Source organism: Heteronotia binoei, chromosome 5, assembly GCF_032191835.1.
Source record: "Heteronotia binoei isolate CCM8104 ecotype False Entrance Well chromosome 5, APGP_CSIRO_Hbin_v1, whole genome shotgun sequence".
NCBI lineage: Eukaryota > Metazoa > Chordata > Lepidosauria > Squamata > Gekkonidae > Heteronotia > Heteronotia binoei.
In genome coordinates, this window is record NC_083227.1 from 37,692,845 (window position 1) to 37,709,047 (window position 16,203).

At 43.9% G+C, this 16,203-nt stretch overlaps 1 protein-coding gene across 1 annotated transcript in view; it reads left to right on the forward strand.

Annotated features, from left to right (window-relative positions):
* LOC132571450 (C-type lectin domain family 2 member B-like) overlaps positions 1-16,203 on the forward strand; it is a 28,472-nt gene extending 12,269 nt beyond the window's left edge. Inside the window, exons 3-7 of the mRNA XM_060238245.1 lie at positions 5,452-5,574; positions 6,798-6,997; positions 8,554-8,651; positions 15,134-15,826; positions 16,163-16,203. Of these exons, the coding sequence (XP_060094228.1) occupies positions 5,452-5,574; positions 6,798-6,997; positions 8,554-8,651; positions 15,134-15,275 (563 nt within the window). The 3' untranslated portion in view covers positions 15,276-15,826; positions 16,163-16,203. The remainder of the gene's footprint in view (positions 1-5,451; positions 5,575-6,797; positions 6,998-8,553; positions 8,652-15,133; positions 15,827-16,162) is intronic.

Consider the following 16,203-nt stretch of genomic DNA (forward strand, 5'->3'; position numbering starts at 1 on the left):
CCTTGAAAGATATTTGAAGAAAAGACACATTGTTTTGGATTTTTGTGGTTTCGGTTTCTTCATGAAGCTCTAAGACTGCAAGACCTAGACACGAGATTAGAGCAAGCTGTACCAGGAAGTGAATGTTAAAGGGGCGGGTCAATAATACAGAGCCTATAAGGATTACAAAAGCTGTGACATCCGACCTTTGAACCAGGAAGGAATTGAGACCAAGAGCAAGAAAGACCAAGAAAGACCTTTCTGGACTTGAACTTTACCATAGAGAAAGAACGATTGCCATTTTAAAAGGGAGAAAAACTGTCAAAACTGTTAAAATTCAATATCTTTGCTTAGGGAGATGGGAGGAAAACGAAATTAGTCTCATTTGAAAGAACTTGTTTTAAGCTATTGGACTGGGTGATAAATTTTACTTGGTGATTTTTTCAAGGTTTGGTGACTTTTTATATGTCAGTAGAAAGAATAACTCGTGCAAGAGCCCAATCATTTGACAAGATGCAATCCCAATTTGATGATTTGGAAGCGAGAATGTTAAAAGCGATGGACAAATTGCAAATGGCAATGAAAAAAGACTTTAAAAAAGAAGTTGGAGATCTTAGGAAAGAGATAGAGGGTTTTAAGGAAGAGACTCAAAATAGAGTGAAGGAGATAGAGGTGAAAGTGGATACACAGGCCTCTGCCTTGTTAAAACTTCAAGAGAAGGTCATAATACATGACTGTAAGTTGATGGAAACACAAGTTCGTCTGAGAGGGGTACCCAAAAAGGAAGAGGCAGATTTAAAGGGCTACATGGTGAACATCATCACTGAATACTTAGAAGAAGACCCTGATAAATTTAAGAGCATGCTGGAGGGTGCCTATAGAGTCAACTCAGAATACACAAAAAATAAAGGCCTGCCAAGAGATATTGTCATAAGACTAAGGTCAAAAGAGGTGGCAGAGAGGATTGTGAGTAAAGGGTACCAAAAAGCCTGGGCGATTGAAGGGAGCAGAGTTAAAATAATGAAAGAGCTACCAAGACAAGTGATCAGTGATAGGAAGAAATACAAGAGGCTAACTCACCAGCTGCGTGCAGAGGGCACAAGATATAGATGGATAATACCTGAGGGTCTTGGATTTGAACAAAATGGCAAGAGGATCACAATAAGGAGCGAACAAGAGATGCATAGCTTTTTTGAAGAAAACAAAGAATCAACATCATAATGGAGTACAAACTACTATCTTGGAATATAAATGGACTAAATTCACCACAGAAAAGAAGAAGAACATTTCATTGGATTAAAAAACAAAAATGTATAGATGTTGGAAATGTAAAAAACATGAAGGTTCTTTCTTCCATATGTGGTGGACATGTGAAAAAGCGAAAGAATACTGGAAGATGATACAACAAGAAATCTCCAAAATTTTGGGCTGTGATTTTAAGAAAACTGCAGAGACGTTCTTGCTTGGATTACAATTAGAAAAATTTCCAAAATTTCCAAAATTTTCCAAAAAGTGGTAGAGCATCTGCTTGGGAAGCAGAAGGTCCCAGGTTCAATCCCTGGCATCTCCAAAAAAGGGTCCAGGCAAATAGGTGTGAAAAACCTCAGCTTGAGATCCTGGAGAGCCGCTGCCAGTCTGAGAAGACAATACTGACTTGGATGGACCCAGGGTCTGATTCAGTAGAAGGCAGCTTCATATGTTCATATGTTCATAGGACTCTAATTTGGTACCTGCTATCAGCTGCTAGGACATTATACGCACAGCTTTGGAAGCAAGAAAAAATACCGGAGAAATGGGACTGGACCATGAAAGTTTTATCGTGGTGTGAAATGGACAAACTAACTAGAACACTAAGAGACTATGATTTAGAGATATTCAAAAGGGAGTGGAGGAAATTTAAAGGATATATGGAGAAAGAGTGGAAATTAAAAAGACATTGGACAATTTTTTAGTAGTAAGAATATATATATTGAATTTGGATCAGATAGCAATACCTTTAGTATTGAATTTGAATTTATAACCTCGGGGAAGTCAACATTGGAGGGAGGGGGGATTGAAATGTCATATGGGCTAATATTGAAATAATTAAGAAATAATTGTTGTGTAACCATATGCTATTAATAAATTGTTAAAACACAGAGTCTATTTTTTTCAATTGCTGGAAAAACCTTTTTCTTTTTCTGGTTCATTTAGGCCATTCATGTTGATTGAAGTTATTCGTAGTCCCGCCTTAGAATTCATTTTGATGGTTCAATACTATCTAAAGTTTTCCTTGGGATCTTTTTCGATTGTGATCTTGTTTTAACTCCTCCTGGAGCCTTCTGGAAATCTTCTATATTTATTTTCTTCAGTACTTCTCCTTCTTCTGGATCCTCACCCGTTTCTGCTTCTGAATCATCATTACTAGGATCAACAAATTTTTCCCAGAAATCTTCCAGCTTGTCAATAGAGGTTATGTTGTACCTTCTAGTCTGGTACAAGAAAAACATCCCTTCCGGGACCAACCATTTAAATTGAATAGAATGCTTCATTAACCAAGTTGCTAGTTCGCGATATTTAAATCTTCGTTGTCTTACTCCCCAAGGTATTTCTCTAAGCACCTTGATGCTTACATCTTTCCATTTTAGATCACATTCTCTTGCTTTCTTCAGGATTTTTTCACATGTTGTTATGCGGGTGAATTTAACCTGTACTTCCCTTGGTAGGTTAAATTTTCTTGTGTATTTGGAAGAGACTCTTTTAACCCATTCAATATCTCTTTTACGCTCTTCTAGTAGATCTTCCTCATCTATAATTAATATGTCTAAGATTTTATTCGTTATATCCTCCTCTTTTTCTTCCGGAATATTTTGGAAGCGCAATATATATGCAGCCTTCTCCATTTCCAATTTTATTATTCTTTCTTCAAGGTCTGACATGCATGCTTTGTTCTCCCGAGCCAAGTTGGCTGTGTCTTTCTCCTTTCCTTCTATTTTTTCTACTTTGGCAGATAGGTTATGTATTTGCTGCGTGTTGACCAACAGTTGTCTTTGAAATTCTTCCATCTGTTTGTTTGTTTTCTCTATTTGTCCCTTCAGGTCAGCTTTCATAGTCTCCAAGGCTTCCTGGTTTTGTTTGAATCCTTCTGTTACAATTTGTTGTAATTTCTCAAGCACATCTTGGTTAACAGGTACTGGAGTCATTCCCCCCCCCTCCTGGGGGGGGGGTGCCTTGGCCAAACTTCTTAACCTTAGTTTCCATTCCTGATTAAAGTTAGCAGTTTCTTTCTCAGTTTGTTTCTCAGTTCCCTGTCCCCCCCTTTTTGTTAAATACTGCCCTCTTGTGGCTTCAATAATACTTTTCCTCAAACTCTCATGAAGCTATTAAGCTATTAAACTTTACAGTGTCATATGTAATATCCTATAATGTCATATAATATCGTGACCCTATAAATACCTGTGTTACCCAGTTCCCAATTATGTTACATTAATATTTTATTCAATAACCCACTACTCACTCATTTAACATCTCAAAACCATTCTATTAACCTTTTCCAACACAGTTCACATAGTTAATATGCCTAAATCAATTCCTAGTATATCTATATCAATTCATTAAACTCACTAAATTATCATTTACATATCTAGTCCAATAACCATTACTATTACTATTACAGACATGAAATTCATTTAAACATCATACATCACTTCTGCTTACATCTCCTAAAACGCTTCTAGTTATAAGTCCCCCACTACCCCAATATTAGTACTTTTTCCTTGTAATTGTATTAATTTTAGGTAGACTCTCCTACCAACAGTGGGTATCAGTTAAATTATTAGGCAATGTTGTTGAAGTTCTAATAGTTCTTAATCATCTAAGTTACCTGTTACCTTAAACCCACGCTAAACACAGTCTAGCCTAATAGACAAAGTCCAATTCAGTCCAACCTTCTCTCGTCCCCTTCTTCTTCTTTCTCCTTCTAACGCTTTCCTTTTTCTTTCTTCTTTCCTCTTCCTTGCCAGTTGTCTCTTTCTTCTGCTTTCCCTATATCTGTTGTCTCTCTCATACTCTAGTTATACTGTCCGAGGAAAAACCCATCTTCGGCGAGGAAACAGCCGCAGTAAACACCACTAAAAACTGTCTCCTCACCCTTATAAAGTTTATATCCACACCGCTCTGTCCTTCTATCTTCTGGCTTCTTCACTTAACATCTCAGTCCTCCCTTTTTCTATTTCTCCACATTCTATTAAGTTCATACAGTTTTAGGGCAGTCTTTGGACAGTTCTATCTTCTCAAGCCCGCCGGCGCCATTTCCCCTCCTTCCTCACTCTTCCCAGTCGCTTAAGCCGCCATTAAGCCTTGTCGTCTCAATCTCCACACATCTGCTTCATCCCCCGTCTCTTTTACTTTCAGTTCTCTCTTTTTCCCTTCCTTCCAAATCTTAATTCTTCTTCCTTTCAGCAATTCTACCTTTACAAACTATTTTCCTCTCTCAGTCTCTCAGTCTCTCTATTTTCGCTCTTTTGTCTTACTCCCGTTTGCCCCTCACACTCACCAGATCTTCTTATGGACGCCACCCATCTCCATCGGCTGCTGTCCACTTCTCTCTCAGAGCATCCGGGCTCCACGGGCTTCGGCTTCAAGCATAATTTGGTAAGTTAGTTTGGAGACTCAAGTTTCTACGCCTCTCCAGCCTCTTCTCCTCTCGTTCTCTGTCAAATGCCAGCCTGCAACGCGCAAGTGTTTGTTTGCCGGTGCCGCGCCGAGACTCTCTGCCGCCACAGTTCTTTCCTCCGGCTTCCCTTCAGTTCCGCATCCGCGCCTCCTTCTCTGCCCGCGTCTCTGTTTCTTTGTTCTATGGAACCATACCTTTAATGTTTAAGTCCAGGTAAATTTCCTATTGGAATCGAATTTCTGTTTTCTGTTTCTTCTTGTTGGGAGTCTCTTACGGAGATTTTTCGCTCACCCTGTCTGCTCCCTATCCGGTGGCCCGGTTAGGCACCGAAGTGTTGGAGGGCATCGGCCAAAGGGACAGAATGGGGCTGTAAGAAGAGCCTCCGCTTCTCTTCCAGTCCCCAAAAAGCTCCCCGGACTATGAGGTTTCCCCTGATACCTCTTAGGAGACACTTCCCGTAGGGAAGCTCTCACAATTGCCCACCAAAACAGAACTTTCCCCCAGAGCTCGGGAGATTTGCTCCACTTCACCACGCCATTACACCGGAAGCCCAGATGTACAATGATATTGCATACATCTTCCAATACAATGCAACAGTTTGGGAGGCAAGTCATAGTCGCAGGAAAATGCAGTATTGATGCAGAATGCTGCACAGGAAGCTGTGCAACATTGTGTAATTCCAGTGGTTTGAGGTGTGGGACAAGAATCAGCTATCATCCAAACTCTTTGGGTTACATTTGGTATGTAGAACCTTTGCCCTTCTCAAGGCCTGACCCTTCCAACCCTAGAAATACTAATGAGTGTTTTCCCTGTCCTAGTTTGTGGTCTGTCACTGGGCAAGATCAAGACATGGCTATCAAATGAAAGAGTTGTGAAATCCATAGCTTTCCTTTATCGAGTTGCCATCCTCTTGCTCCTCATTGGCATTGTAACCATAGTTGGTAAGTTATTCAGATTGTTATGCTTTTCCTTGGGAACCTTGTCTTCATTTTTTTTTTCAGCTAGCAGACAGAAAATGAGAGCCTTTCAAAAACCTGTGGATCAGCCATCCCGCTCTGTATCTTTTCAGAATATTGAGGAGAAACGTGCTTTTGACATGTGATGAGTGAATGGCAAAGTGGGGAAATGAGTTTGGGTATCCAGGATTGCTGCCTCTAGATCAGGAGGAAGCACCTTTTGTTTTAGGAATGAAATAGGGAATTGCTATGCAAATCTCTTTTTTCCTCTAGAAGTGTTAGTTATTTTGCTAGAAGATTACAATGTTCAGTCATTTAATTACTTAGATGAATATTGTTTTATAAATTAAGACAGCATCTTTTAAAACATTTTAAAATTACTTTTAACACAAATATTTATGCATATTTATACATACGACGTTTCAGAAGAAATGGACCACTCCTAATTGAAAGATGGGCTTGGACAAACTCAAAAGAGGTTGTACCAAATAAGGCAAGAAACTTGTTCACCGCCAACAATAAGATCAAAACTAAATGTTTATATTATTAATATAGCTAATTATGATAAGGACCCAGAATGTAGATTTTTTTTTTAAATGTGCATAATAAGGACATGTACAGACAGGGGGATTCCCCCCCCCTACAAACTTAAGGGAGCCCCAAGTTTGCACAAAAACCTGAAAATTTGATAAAAACAAAAATGAAGAACCCCGCCTGAGATCTTTTTGCCTTTGACTGACCTGACAGGAATATGCATCCCAATATTGGTGCTGGATCTCAATACCATGAGTGCAACAAAAATGATTTGAGATGTTACTGCCTTCCCCCTCCCACTGTGGCTTCCCAATGAAATTTTGCTCCTTGCATCCAGGAGGCCCTAACAAACAGTTTAAAGGGTAGTGAGGGTCTGCGGTGGCACTGGGTAATTGGGAAAAATGGTCTCCTTCCTCCACCAAAGGAAGTACTCTTCTACTGGTGTAGGTGCTGTTATGCTGGCAGAAGAGGACCTTTCAAATTAGACCAACCTGTGCCCTTTCTTCTTTTTGATGAGTAGAAATAAAGGTTTCCATTTCTTCTCTGCTTCACATTAACTGAAAGTGCTAGGAGGAATGTCAATTTATTTACTACAGATTCTTATGCACTTGTGGGTTTCATCACTGGGAAAAAAAGGTTTGGTGGCGCACTGTTTGATTCTGTTCCTTTTGCAGTTACAAAAGCAAAACAGATTGAGCAGCTGGGACGTAGTTTGATATCCCCACCGCAGTGTGGTCCACCATGCCCCCATTATTGGATTGGATATGAGGGAAAGTGTTACTACTTTTCAAGGGAAAAACGGGATTGGGTCTCCAGCCACCACTACTGTTCTTCACACAATGCGTCCCTGGCCAGGATTGACAAAGAAGAAATGGTGAGATGTGTGAATATTCTGTCTCCCCAAGTCTGGTTTTGAATATTTTTTTTGGCCATAGTGTAACACAGAATGTTGGACTGGATGGGCCACTGGCCTGATCTAACATGACTTTTCTTATGTTCTTATGTTCTGAAGATATCTCTTACTCTGCATTTTTAAAAGCAGACAAGCAATACACTATCAGACAGAGAAATCCCAGCCAATCCTCCTGGAGCTTACAGTAGGCCCTGTACTAGGGTTGCCAAGTCCAATTCAAGAAATATCTGGGGACTTTGGGGGTGGAGCCAGGAGACTTTGGGGGTGGAGCCAGGAGACTTTGGGGCGGAGCCAGGAACAAGAGTGTGACAAGCATAATTGAACTCCAAGAGAGTTCTGGCCATCACATTTAAAGGGACAGCACACCTTTTTAAATGTCTTCCTTCCATAGGAAATAATGAAGGATAAGGGCACCTTCTTTTGGGGCTCATAGAATTGGACCCCCTGGTCCAATCGTTTTGAAATTTGGGGGATACTTTGGGGAGAGGCACTAGATACTATATTGAAAATTTGGTGCCTCTACCTCAAAAAACAGCTCCCCCAGAGCCCCCGAAACCTCCAGATCAATTCCCCATTATACCCTATGAGAAGACGTTTCCCTCTCCACCCCCCTCCCCCCCGCCCCCCCCCTTTCTGGGAAATCTGATGCAGGAGACAGAACTCACTCACCTCCGGAGGTGCAAAGGCACATGGTCCTTTGGGGGCGTGGCTGGGCTCCCCTCCCTTCACCGGCCAGCTGACTGGGGGCGGGAAGCAGCCTGAGAAAACGGAAGAGCTCTGGCTGCTGCGATCGGGGCTGGGTGCGAAGGGCTGCCGTTCTCCTCCTCCCCTCCCCCCCGCTTTCCCTTTTATGGCCAGCGGGGGGAGGAGGCTCCAAATCGGGAGTCTCCAGGCCTACCGGGGGATTTGGGACCCCTACCCTGTACTAAGAGCCCTATAAGCTCTTGGAGGATTGGCTACATCAGGGTGTGTGGCCTAATATGCAAAGGAGTTCCTGCTACAAAAAAAGCCATGAGTAATCTTATGGTTTGGTTGAGAGGATGGTTGCTATGCCAATTTATATGGGTGTAACTAGTTAGTCAGCATCCTCTCCTCCTCCAGCAGCAACAACAAAAGCATAATACTAGAAAACTGAAAGCCCAAATAGCAACCACAGACTGCTCTCATAGGATCCCAGAAATCTGTTACCATGTACTAAATATAATCTTGCTTCTGATAATGTCCCCCACAGTGGCCAAGCATGGATTGACCAGTCATGATGCAACAGAACCCAGTCCATAATTCATCCCACACACTGGGTACAAACTTGTTACCAGGGAACTCCAACAGCCTCTCCCTGAGCACAGCTAATGCTCAGAAGCTGCCACCCATGTTTGTAGCCACAAGCACCAAGTCTTCCTCTCTCCTGTCAGTCCAAGGACCTTTGTTCAATCACTAGGCTGTAGTCATTTACTGCTTTGGTGGGTGGTATATATCACAGTCCAGCATTCTAAAATCCATTTCTTTTACTATTAAAGGACTTTGTGATGCGGCTCAAAGGCAAAGATATCTATTGGATTGGGCTCCGAAGAGTCTTAAATAAGGACTGGACATGGGCAGACGGAGAAAATGCCACGTGAGTCATCCTGTTTCCTTTCATTGTTCAGTCAGTGATGAGGCTTCAGTGTCTGCTTTTAGCACAGGGGTGGCCAAACTGTGGCTCTTTCACACATATTGTGTGGCTCTTGAAGCCCCCACTGCCCTGTCAGCTGGCTCAGAAAAGGCATTTGTCTTTTTAAATCTTCTCCAAGCCAATCCAGCTGGTAGCTTAGAGAATGCATTTAAATTTAAAGTTGTTTTCTTTCTACCTCTACCTCCCTTAATCTATTTCCTTCCTCCCTCCAACATCTTATGTCCATGTCTTGCGGCTCTCAAATATCTATTCTATGTGGCTCTTATGTTAAGCAAGTTTGGCCATCCCTGTTTTAGCAGATCTGCTGCTCAATGTTTGTATTTTATATGTGACAATCAGTCTTGCCAATATATTGCTGTGCAAAATTTCAACATTAATTTGAAACTGAGGATCAAGTGTAATGATAATGTAGAGCAGCATGAAGCCCAGTTTCATTGAGTCTCTATGGTGGTTAGAGTACTGGACTTAGGAGGCCCATGTATGAATCCCCACCCTACTAGGGTTGCCTCGTCACCTGTGTCCTGCAGCGGGGGACTTTTGCGCATGCACGACACAAGGACATCACCTGGAAGTGACATCACCATGCCAGCAACGCCGCTCACAGCCGCTCTAGGCATTCTGGGAACACTCTATGGTTTCCCCAGAAGCTCTAGCCATTTGGGAGGGGAAAACTCTATAGTATCTATTGTACCATAGAGTTTTCCCTCCCAAATGACTAGAGTATCTGAGGAAACGATAGAGTTTTCTTGGAAACACTTAGAGTGGTTGCCGTGTGATGTCGCCGGAGCAATGATGTCACTTCCGGGTGATGTCATCATGGCGGTGATGTCAGGGAAGGTTTTCCCTGCCAGCAATGTGAGCCAGTGGGTTGGGAACCTCCCAGGCAGGGGAACCCCAGCCTGGACAGGGGGCTTGGCAGTCCTACACCCTACCATGGAAGCTCACTGAGTGAGCTTGGGCCAGGCACACACTCTCAGCCTATTATATCTCACAGAATAAAATTGAGAGGAGGGGTAGGAAAGAAGGAAAAGCTGAAGATGGGGGGAACACAATGGTAGGTTGCTGGCTGGGTGAGGAGAAAAAGAAACAGGAAGAGGGTATAGGGGTTGTCAGGAGAATTGAAAGAGGAATCATAAGGGGAAAGGAATATTTATTTATTTATTTATTTATTTGGTTGATTTATATTCCGCCGCTTCCTAAACGGGCTCAGGGCGGATCACAGTAATGATAAAACAGTTAAAATACAACAATAAGTTAATAACATATGAATAAAACATAACTCAGAAAATAAACATAGGCCAAATGGCAGACACATATTTCAGGTAAGAACATAATTTCAGCTCATTATAGTTTTTCAGCCTATTGTGGGGGTGGGCAATAGATGGTACAAACAGTAGAATTAGAGGACGTCCACTTGCCTCAACCAAAGGCCCAGCGGAACAGCTCCATCTTGCAGGCCCTATGAAACAGAAGCAAATCTGGCAGGGCCCGGATCTCCACAGGGAGTTGATTCCACCAGGCCAAAGCCAGGGCTGAAAAAGCCCTGGCCCTGGTCGAGGCAAGCCGGACATCCCTTGGGTCGGGGACGGCCAGAAGATGCTGATTGAGCAACCGCAGCAGTCTTCGGGGTTCATATGGGGAGAGGCGGTCCCGCAATATGTTGGTCCCAAGCAGTATGTCGGTCCCAAGACACGTAAGGCTTTAAATGCCAGTACTAAAACCTTGAAGCTGATTCAGTATTCAATTGGTAACCAGTGCAATTTGCACAGCATCGGCCAACTGCTTGCCCGTAGAGGCAATCCAGTTAACAGCCACGCTGCCGCATTTTGCACCAGTTGGAGTTTCTAGATCAGTCCCAAGGGCAAGTCTGCATACAGTGAGTTACAGTAGTCCAGCCTGGAAGTGACCGTTGCATGGATCACTGTAGCTAAGTCATGGGGGGTCAGATAGGGTGCTAGCTGCTTGATCTGCTGAAGATGATGAAATGCAGATCGCGCAACTGCTGTGACCTGGCCTCCATAGAAAGGGAGACATCCAGTGTCACACCCAAGCTCCTCGCCTTCTGGGATGGCACAAGAGGAGCACCATCCAGGGTGGAGAGGCGGATGTCAGATCTTAGCCACCCTCGACTCAAGTACAGGACCTCCATCTTAGTTGGATTAAGCTTCAGCTGGCTTAACTGCAACCTTCCAGCCACAGCTTCTAGTGCCCTGGTCACATGGTCCGGAGCGGCATCTGCATGGCTGTCCATCAACAGATAGAGCTGGGTGTTATCTGCATACTGGTGACCACCCAGCCAAAAACCTTGGGCAATCTGGGCAAGGGGGCGCATGTAGATGTTAAACATCATTGGCGAGAGAATATTTCCCTGCGGCACACCACATTTAAGTGAGTGCCGCAGGGAGATCTACTCGCCAATCGCCACCCTTTGTCTCCAATTACAGAGAAAGGAGGAAAACCACTGTAAGGCTACCCCCTGGACTCCAATATCGGCAAGGTGGTGGATCATTAGATCATAATCGACTGTGTCAAACGCTGCAAAAAGTTCTAACAACAATAACAGCACTGACCTGCCTTGATTCAGATGCCTTCTAAGATCATCAGTGAAGGCAACCAAGGCAGTCTCCATCCCATGGCCAGGACGAAAGCCAGACTGGAAGGGATCAAGGACAGCAGTATCCTCCAGAAAAGCTTGGAACTGCTCTGCCACCGCTTTCTCAATTACCTTACCCAGGAATGGTAAATTTGAAACTGGGCGGTAATTGGCCAGGACCATTGGGTCCAAAGATGGCTTTTTAAAAAGTGTGCGAACCACTGCCTCTTTAAGTTTAGCTGGAAAAGTCCCCATTTCCAGAGTCAAGTTAACAATATAAGCTAAAGGACCTTGGATACCCTCGCCACCTGCTTTAAAAAGCCAGGATGAACATGGGTCCAATGGGCAAGTGGTCGGCTTCACTGCAACCAAGATCCTGTATACATCTTCCTGAGAAAGATGACTGAAGTGGTCCAACATGGAACCAGAGGACAGACAACAGGCTTCCAGTTCTCGTATTGTATCAACTGTGGCTGGAAGATCCTGGTGGAGAGTCAAGACCTTGTCTGCGAAGCAGGTTGCAAAAGCCTCACAGCCTATATCCAATTCCTTAGCTTTTAGAATGCCTGTTGGCACTGTAGTTAATGAACTAATCATCCTAGATAATTGGGCTGGGCATGATTTCGCTGATGCAATGGTGGCCGCAAAGAATTCCTTCTTAGTGGACTTCACTGCCTTCTCATAGGTCTTCATAAACACTCTATAACTGCATTTTCCAATAGCAGGGTCGCGACCCGGGACCAGGCCACAGAGCCCTCAATGCTGAGCCATGGGGCATCCCATCCCCTGGCCACCCCTGCTTTCCCCTGCATTGCGCCTCCCCCCTATGCGGCATCGTGCCCCTCCGCACCTCCTTCTCCCTCCCTCCCCCACTGCAGCAGGTCAATTTTTATGCTGCTAAAGCCCCCCCCCCCCCCCGACTGATGGTCCGATCACCGTGGAATTGGCACGGAGCTCACTCCGCCCTGGGCCAAGCCAGCGGCTACTCGAACAGACCACATCTGAAAACGGCACCTGGCTCCTCCCTCACCGGCACTTCCTTCCCTTTTCCTTCCTTCCTATTTCCTCCTCTTTCTTTTTTTCTATATTTCTTTCCAACTCTCTTCTTTCTTTTTCTTTCTTTCTTTCTTTCTTTCTTTCTTTCTTTCTTTCTTTCTTTCTTTCTTTCTTTCTTTCTTTCTTTCTTTCTTTCTTTCTCTCTTTCTTTCTTTCTCTCTCTCTTTCTTTCTCTCTTTCTTTCTCTCTTTCTGTCTCTCTTTCTCTGTCAGTCTTTTCTCCTTCCTTCCTTCCTTCCTTCCTTCCTTCCTTCCTTCCTTCCTTCCTTCCTTCCTTCCTTCCTTCCTTCCTTCCTTCCTTCCTTCCTTCCTTCCTTCCCTCCCTCCCTCCCTCCCTCCCTCTCTGTCAGTCTTTTCCCATCTCCTTCCTTCCTTGCCATTGCTAATCTGAGTAGACCTGGGGGTGGGGGAAAGAAGCTTGAAACACCCTGCCATTTCATGTTTTCCCAGGCTGAGAGCATTTTATATTTTTAGTTTTCTGCTGTGTGGTCCTTGTGCTTTTTCTTAATGTTTTATTTTTAAAATTGCATTACAAAATCCCACTATTCTCCTACCTTTCCTAAACAAAATATTGCAAGAGTTTTAGGCTTGTTTGTACATCATTTCCTGTCTCCCAGCTCCACCCCCAAAGTCTCCTGGCTCCACCCCCAAATTTTAGTGGGCCACGAAGGAGAAGTGTAGAAATAACCAGGTGGTGGTGGTGGGGAGGAAAGTTTGGGAAACCCTACTCTATAAGAAGTTCTAGACTCCTCGTCATAAGATCTCCACGACACTCGCTCTAGCCATCTAAGTTGCCGTTTCATCCTCTGCAGCTCCAGGGTATACCATAGAGCTGTTTTGGTGTGGCGATGAAGAGGGCGCCGGGGGGCAATGTCGTCAATGGCACAGAGAACCGGGAATACCAGTCCTCTACGAACTCATCTAATGACCCGCCAGGGGGCATCGGGTCCTGCAGAGCCTCTCAAAGCCGCTCTGGGTCCAGTTGGCTCCCCGGGCAAGCATAAATCTGCTCGCCACCTGAACAGGAGGAGGGCTGCAAGTCCAGTCGGACTTTCAGGGCATAATGATCTGACCATGGAACTGTATCAACAGCTATCAGATCAGGTGTTATCCTGGCTCCAAAGATCAAGTCCAGTGTGTGACCATCCTGGTGAGTGGGGGCTGATATTATCTGGCTGAGTCTCAGTGTCTCCATGGAGGACACTAGGTCCTGAGCCTGCAAAGGTGCCGCATCGTCAGCATAGACATTGAAATCCCCCAGGACCAATAGCCTGGGGAAGTCCAGTGCCCAGGTTGACACAGCGTCCAGCAGGGCAGGCAGGCTCTCTGGGGATGTGTTCGGCGGCCGGTACACCACCCAGATAGCCAAACTCTCCTCGGTCCCATACCAGACCGAGACATTCAATGCCAGCTATGTTTGGGGCAAGGAGTGCCCTGAAAGAAAAAAGATTCACGAATGAGCATAGCAACCTCCCTCCCCCGGTCCGGTCATCCAAGACTGATGAAGGACCAAGAACCCAGGTGGGGCAAGTTGATTCAGAGCGACAGTCTCGCCCTCCTGCACCCAAGTCTTGGTCACACATGCCAAATCTATCTGTTGCTCTAGGAAGTAATCTCATAGAGTATAGGTCTTATTGTTGATAGATATGGGGTAAAATGAGATGCCTTGCAAGTTCTTGAGTGTTCACCAGTTGTTATATCTAATTTTGAACGGGGCCTCTAGAGGAGGGATCAGAAATCTACACAGTGGGGCCAGAGACAAAAAGAGTTTTCCCCCCAACAAATCTGAGGGAAGCCCCAAATTTGCAGAAATATCTGAAATCTTAAAAAAACAAAACAAAAATTAGATTAACCCCCCCCCCCCCCCCAAGAACAGAAGCAACAACTGTAGCTTTAAGAAATGAATGCCTACTGAGATCTCGTGAGACTATATTTTTATATCTTAGCAGCCATGTTCGGATTTGCTACACAGCCATGACTGTATAGCTGAGCCTTCCAAACTTTGGTTTCTGTCAATCAAATGGGTGTGGGGGGGAGATACTGATAAAGGAAAAATATGTAAATAAGGGAGGAAAGAAGGGAAATAGAATAGAAGAAGCTAAAAAGGGAACAGAAAAGGGTATTTAGTGGGGTCAGAGAGAAAAAATGGGGAGCAGCTGCCAAGGGATAAAAGGTATGAACACTGAAGAGTGGGGTGAGTAGCTAAAGGAAGGCTGGGGATGGGGAGAGAAGGACACAAGGAGAGAAGCTGCAGAGACTGTCAGTGGGAGGGAAAACAGATGGTGGCAGCTGCAAGCATAGACAGCTTCAAGAGGGGATTGGATAAATATATGGAGCAGAGGTCCATCAGTAGCTGTTAGCCACAGTGTATTGTTGGAACTCTCTGTCTCGGGCAGTGATGCTCTGTATTCTTGGTGCTCGTGGGAGCAACAATGTGAGGGCTTCTAGTGTCCTGGCCCCACTGATGGACCTCCTGATGGCACCTGGTTTTTTGGTGGGTTTTTTTGGCCACTGTGTGACACAGAGTGTTGAACTGGATGGGCCATCGGCCTGATCCAACATGGCTTCTCTTATGTTCTTAATGTCGGGAGGGAATGCAGAGTAAAATGAGATGCTCCCATGCAAGGGTTTTAAAGAAGCTGTGTAACTGTAGCTTTTCTACTTGTAACTTTTATACACCACCTCCTCCAGAAAATTTGTATGTGTGCATTTTTCCAGTGTCCTCAGAACTTCTCAGGAAATTTTTGAATCTTACTTGACTCTTGTTTTTGTTGTAGGATGGAGGTCACTGGAGAAGGAGGACACTGTGCATTTCTAGACAATATAGGCAAAGCCATTGCTTCAGGATGCCACACGAAATTACTTTGGATCTGCAGCAAGCCTGATGCATATACAACAAAGGACGTCACAGATACATAGGCAGATGTGTGGGATGGGGCAAGAAAAATAGTTACAGCCCACCAGTTAACTGGGGACAAGTGCCAATGTCAGTAAGACGGTGAAGCCTACCCTGCTGTGTAATAACTGTATTTTTCTCAGGTTGCAAACTTCACACAACAGTAAAGGGGAGAACAGGAGCTTTATTACTTTATAGGGATGGATGCTACACTTTCACTAAAGGACAATTTGCCCACTCTGCTTACACACGCTCCCTCTTCCTTTGTTAATAGCAAATCAGTGGACATCAAGGAGACTTTTTGGGAATGTTTGCACATCATAGATACAATTAGAAAAGGTCATACAAGCATAGTGGTAGACCAGTTGTCAGAAAATATGGATTGTTGGTGTCTAATATTTGTAGATAGCATGATCTCATCAGACCTTGGAAGCTAAACAGGGTTGGTCCTGGCTAATATTTGGATGGGAGAGCACCAAGGAATACCAGGGTTGTGATGTGCAGGTAGGCAATGACAAACCACCTTTGAACATCTCATGCCTTAAAAACCCTACAGAGTTATTGGGATTGGATTGTGAAAGTTTTATCGTGGAGTGAGATGGACAAATTAATTAAAACTTTGACTATGACATAGACATATTCAAAAAGGAATGGAAGAAATTCAAAGGATATATGGAGAAAGAGTGGAAAGTAAAACGATATTGGACAATTTTTTAGTATTAGTGAGAAAAGAAAAGCATTGAACTTTGATAGATTAGTGGTACCTTTATAATGGAACTCAAATTAATAACTTCGGGGAAGTCAAATATTGGAGGGGGGGTAGAAATATCATATGGGATAGTATAGAAAATGACAATTAAATATTGTAACCATATGTTATTAATAAATTGTTAAAACAAAAACCCTACAGAGTCACCATAAGTCAATAAATAAAAATTAAGTTCCACATGT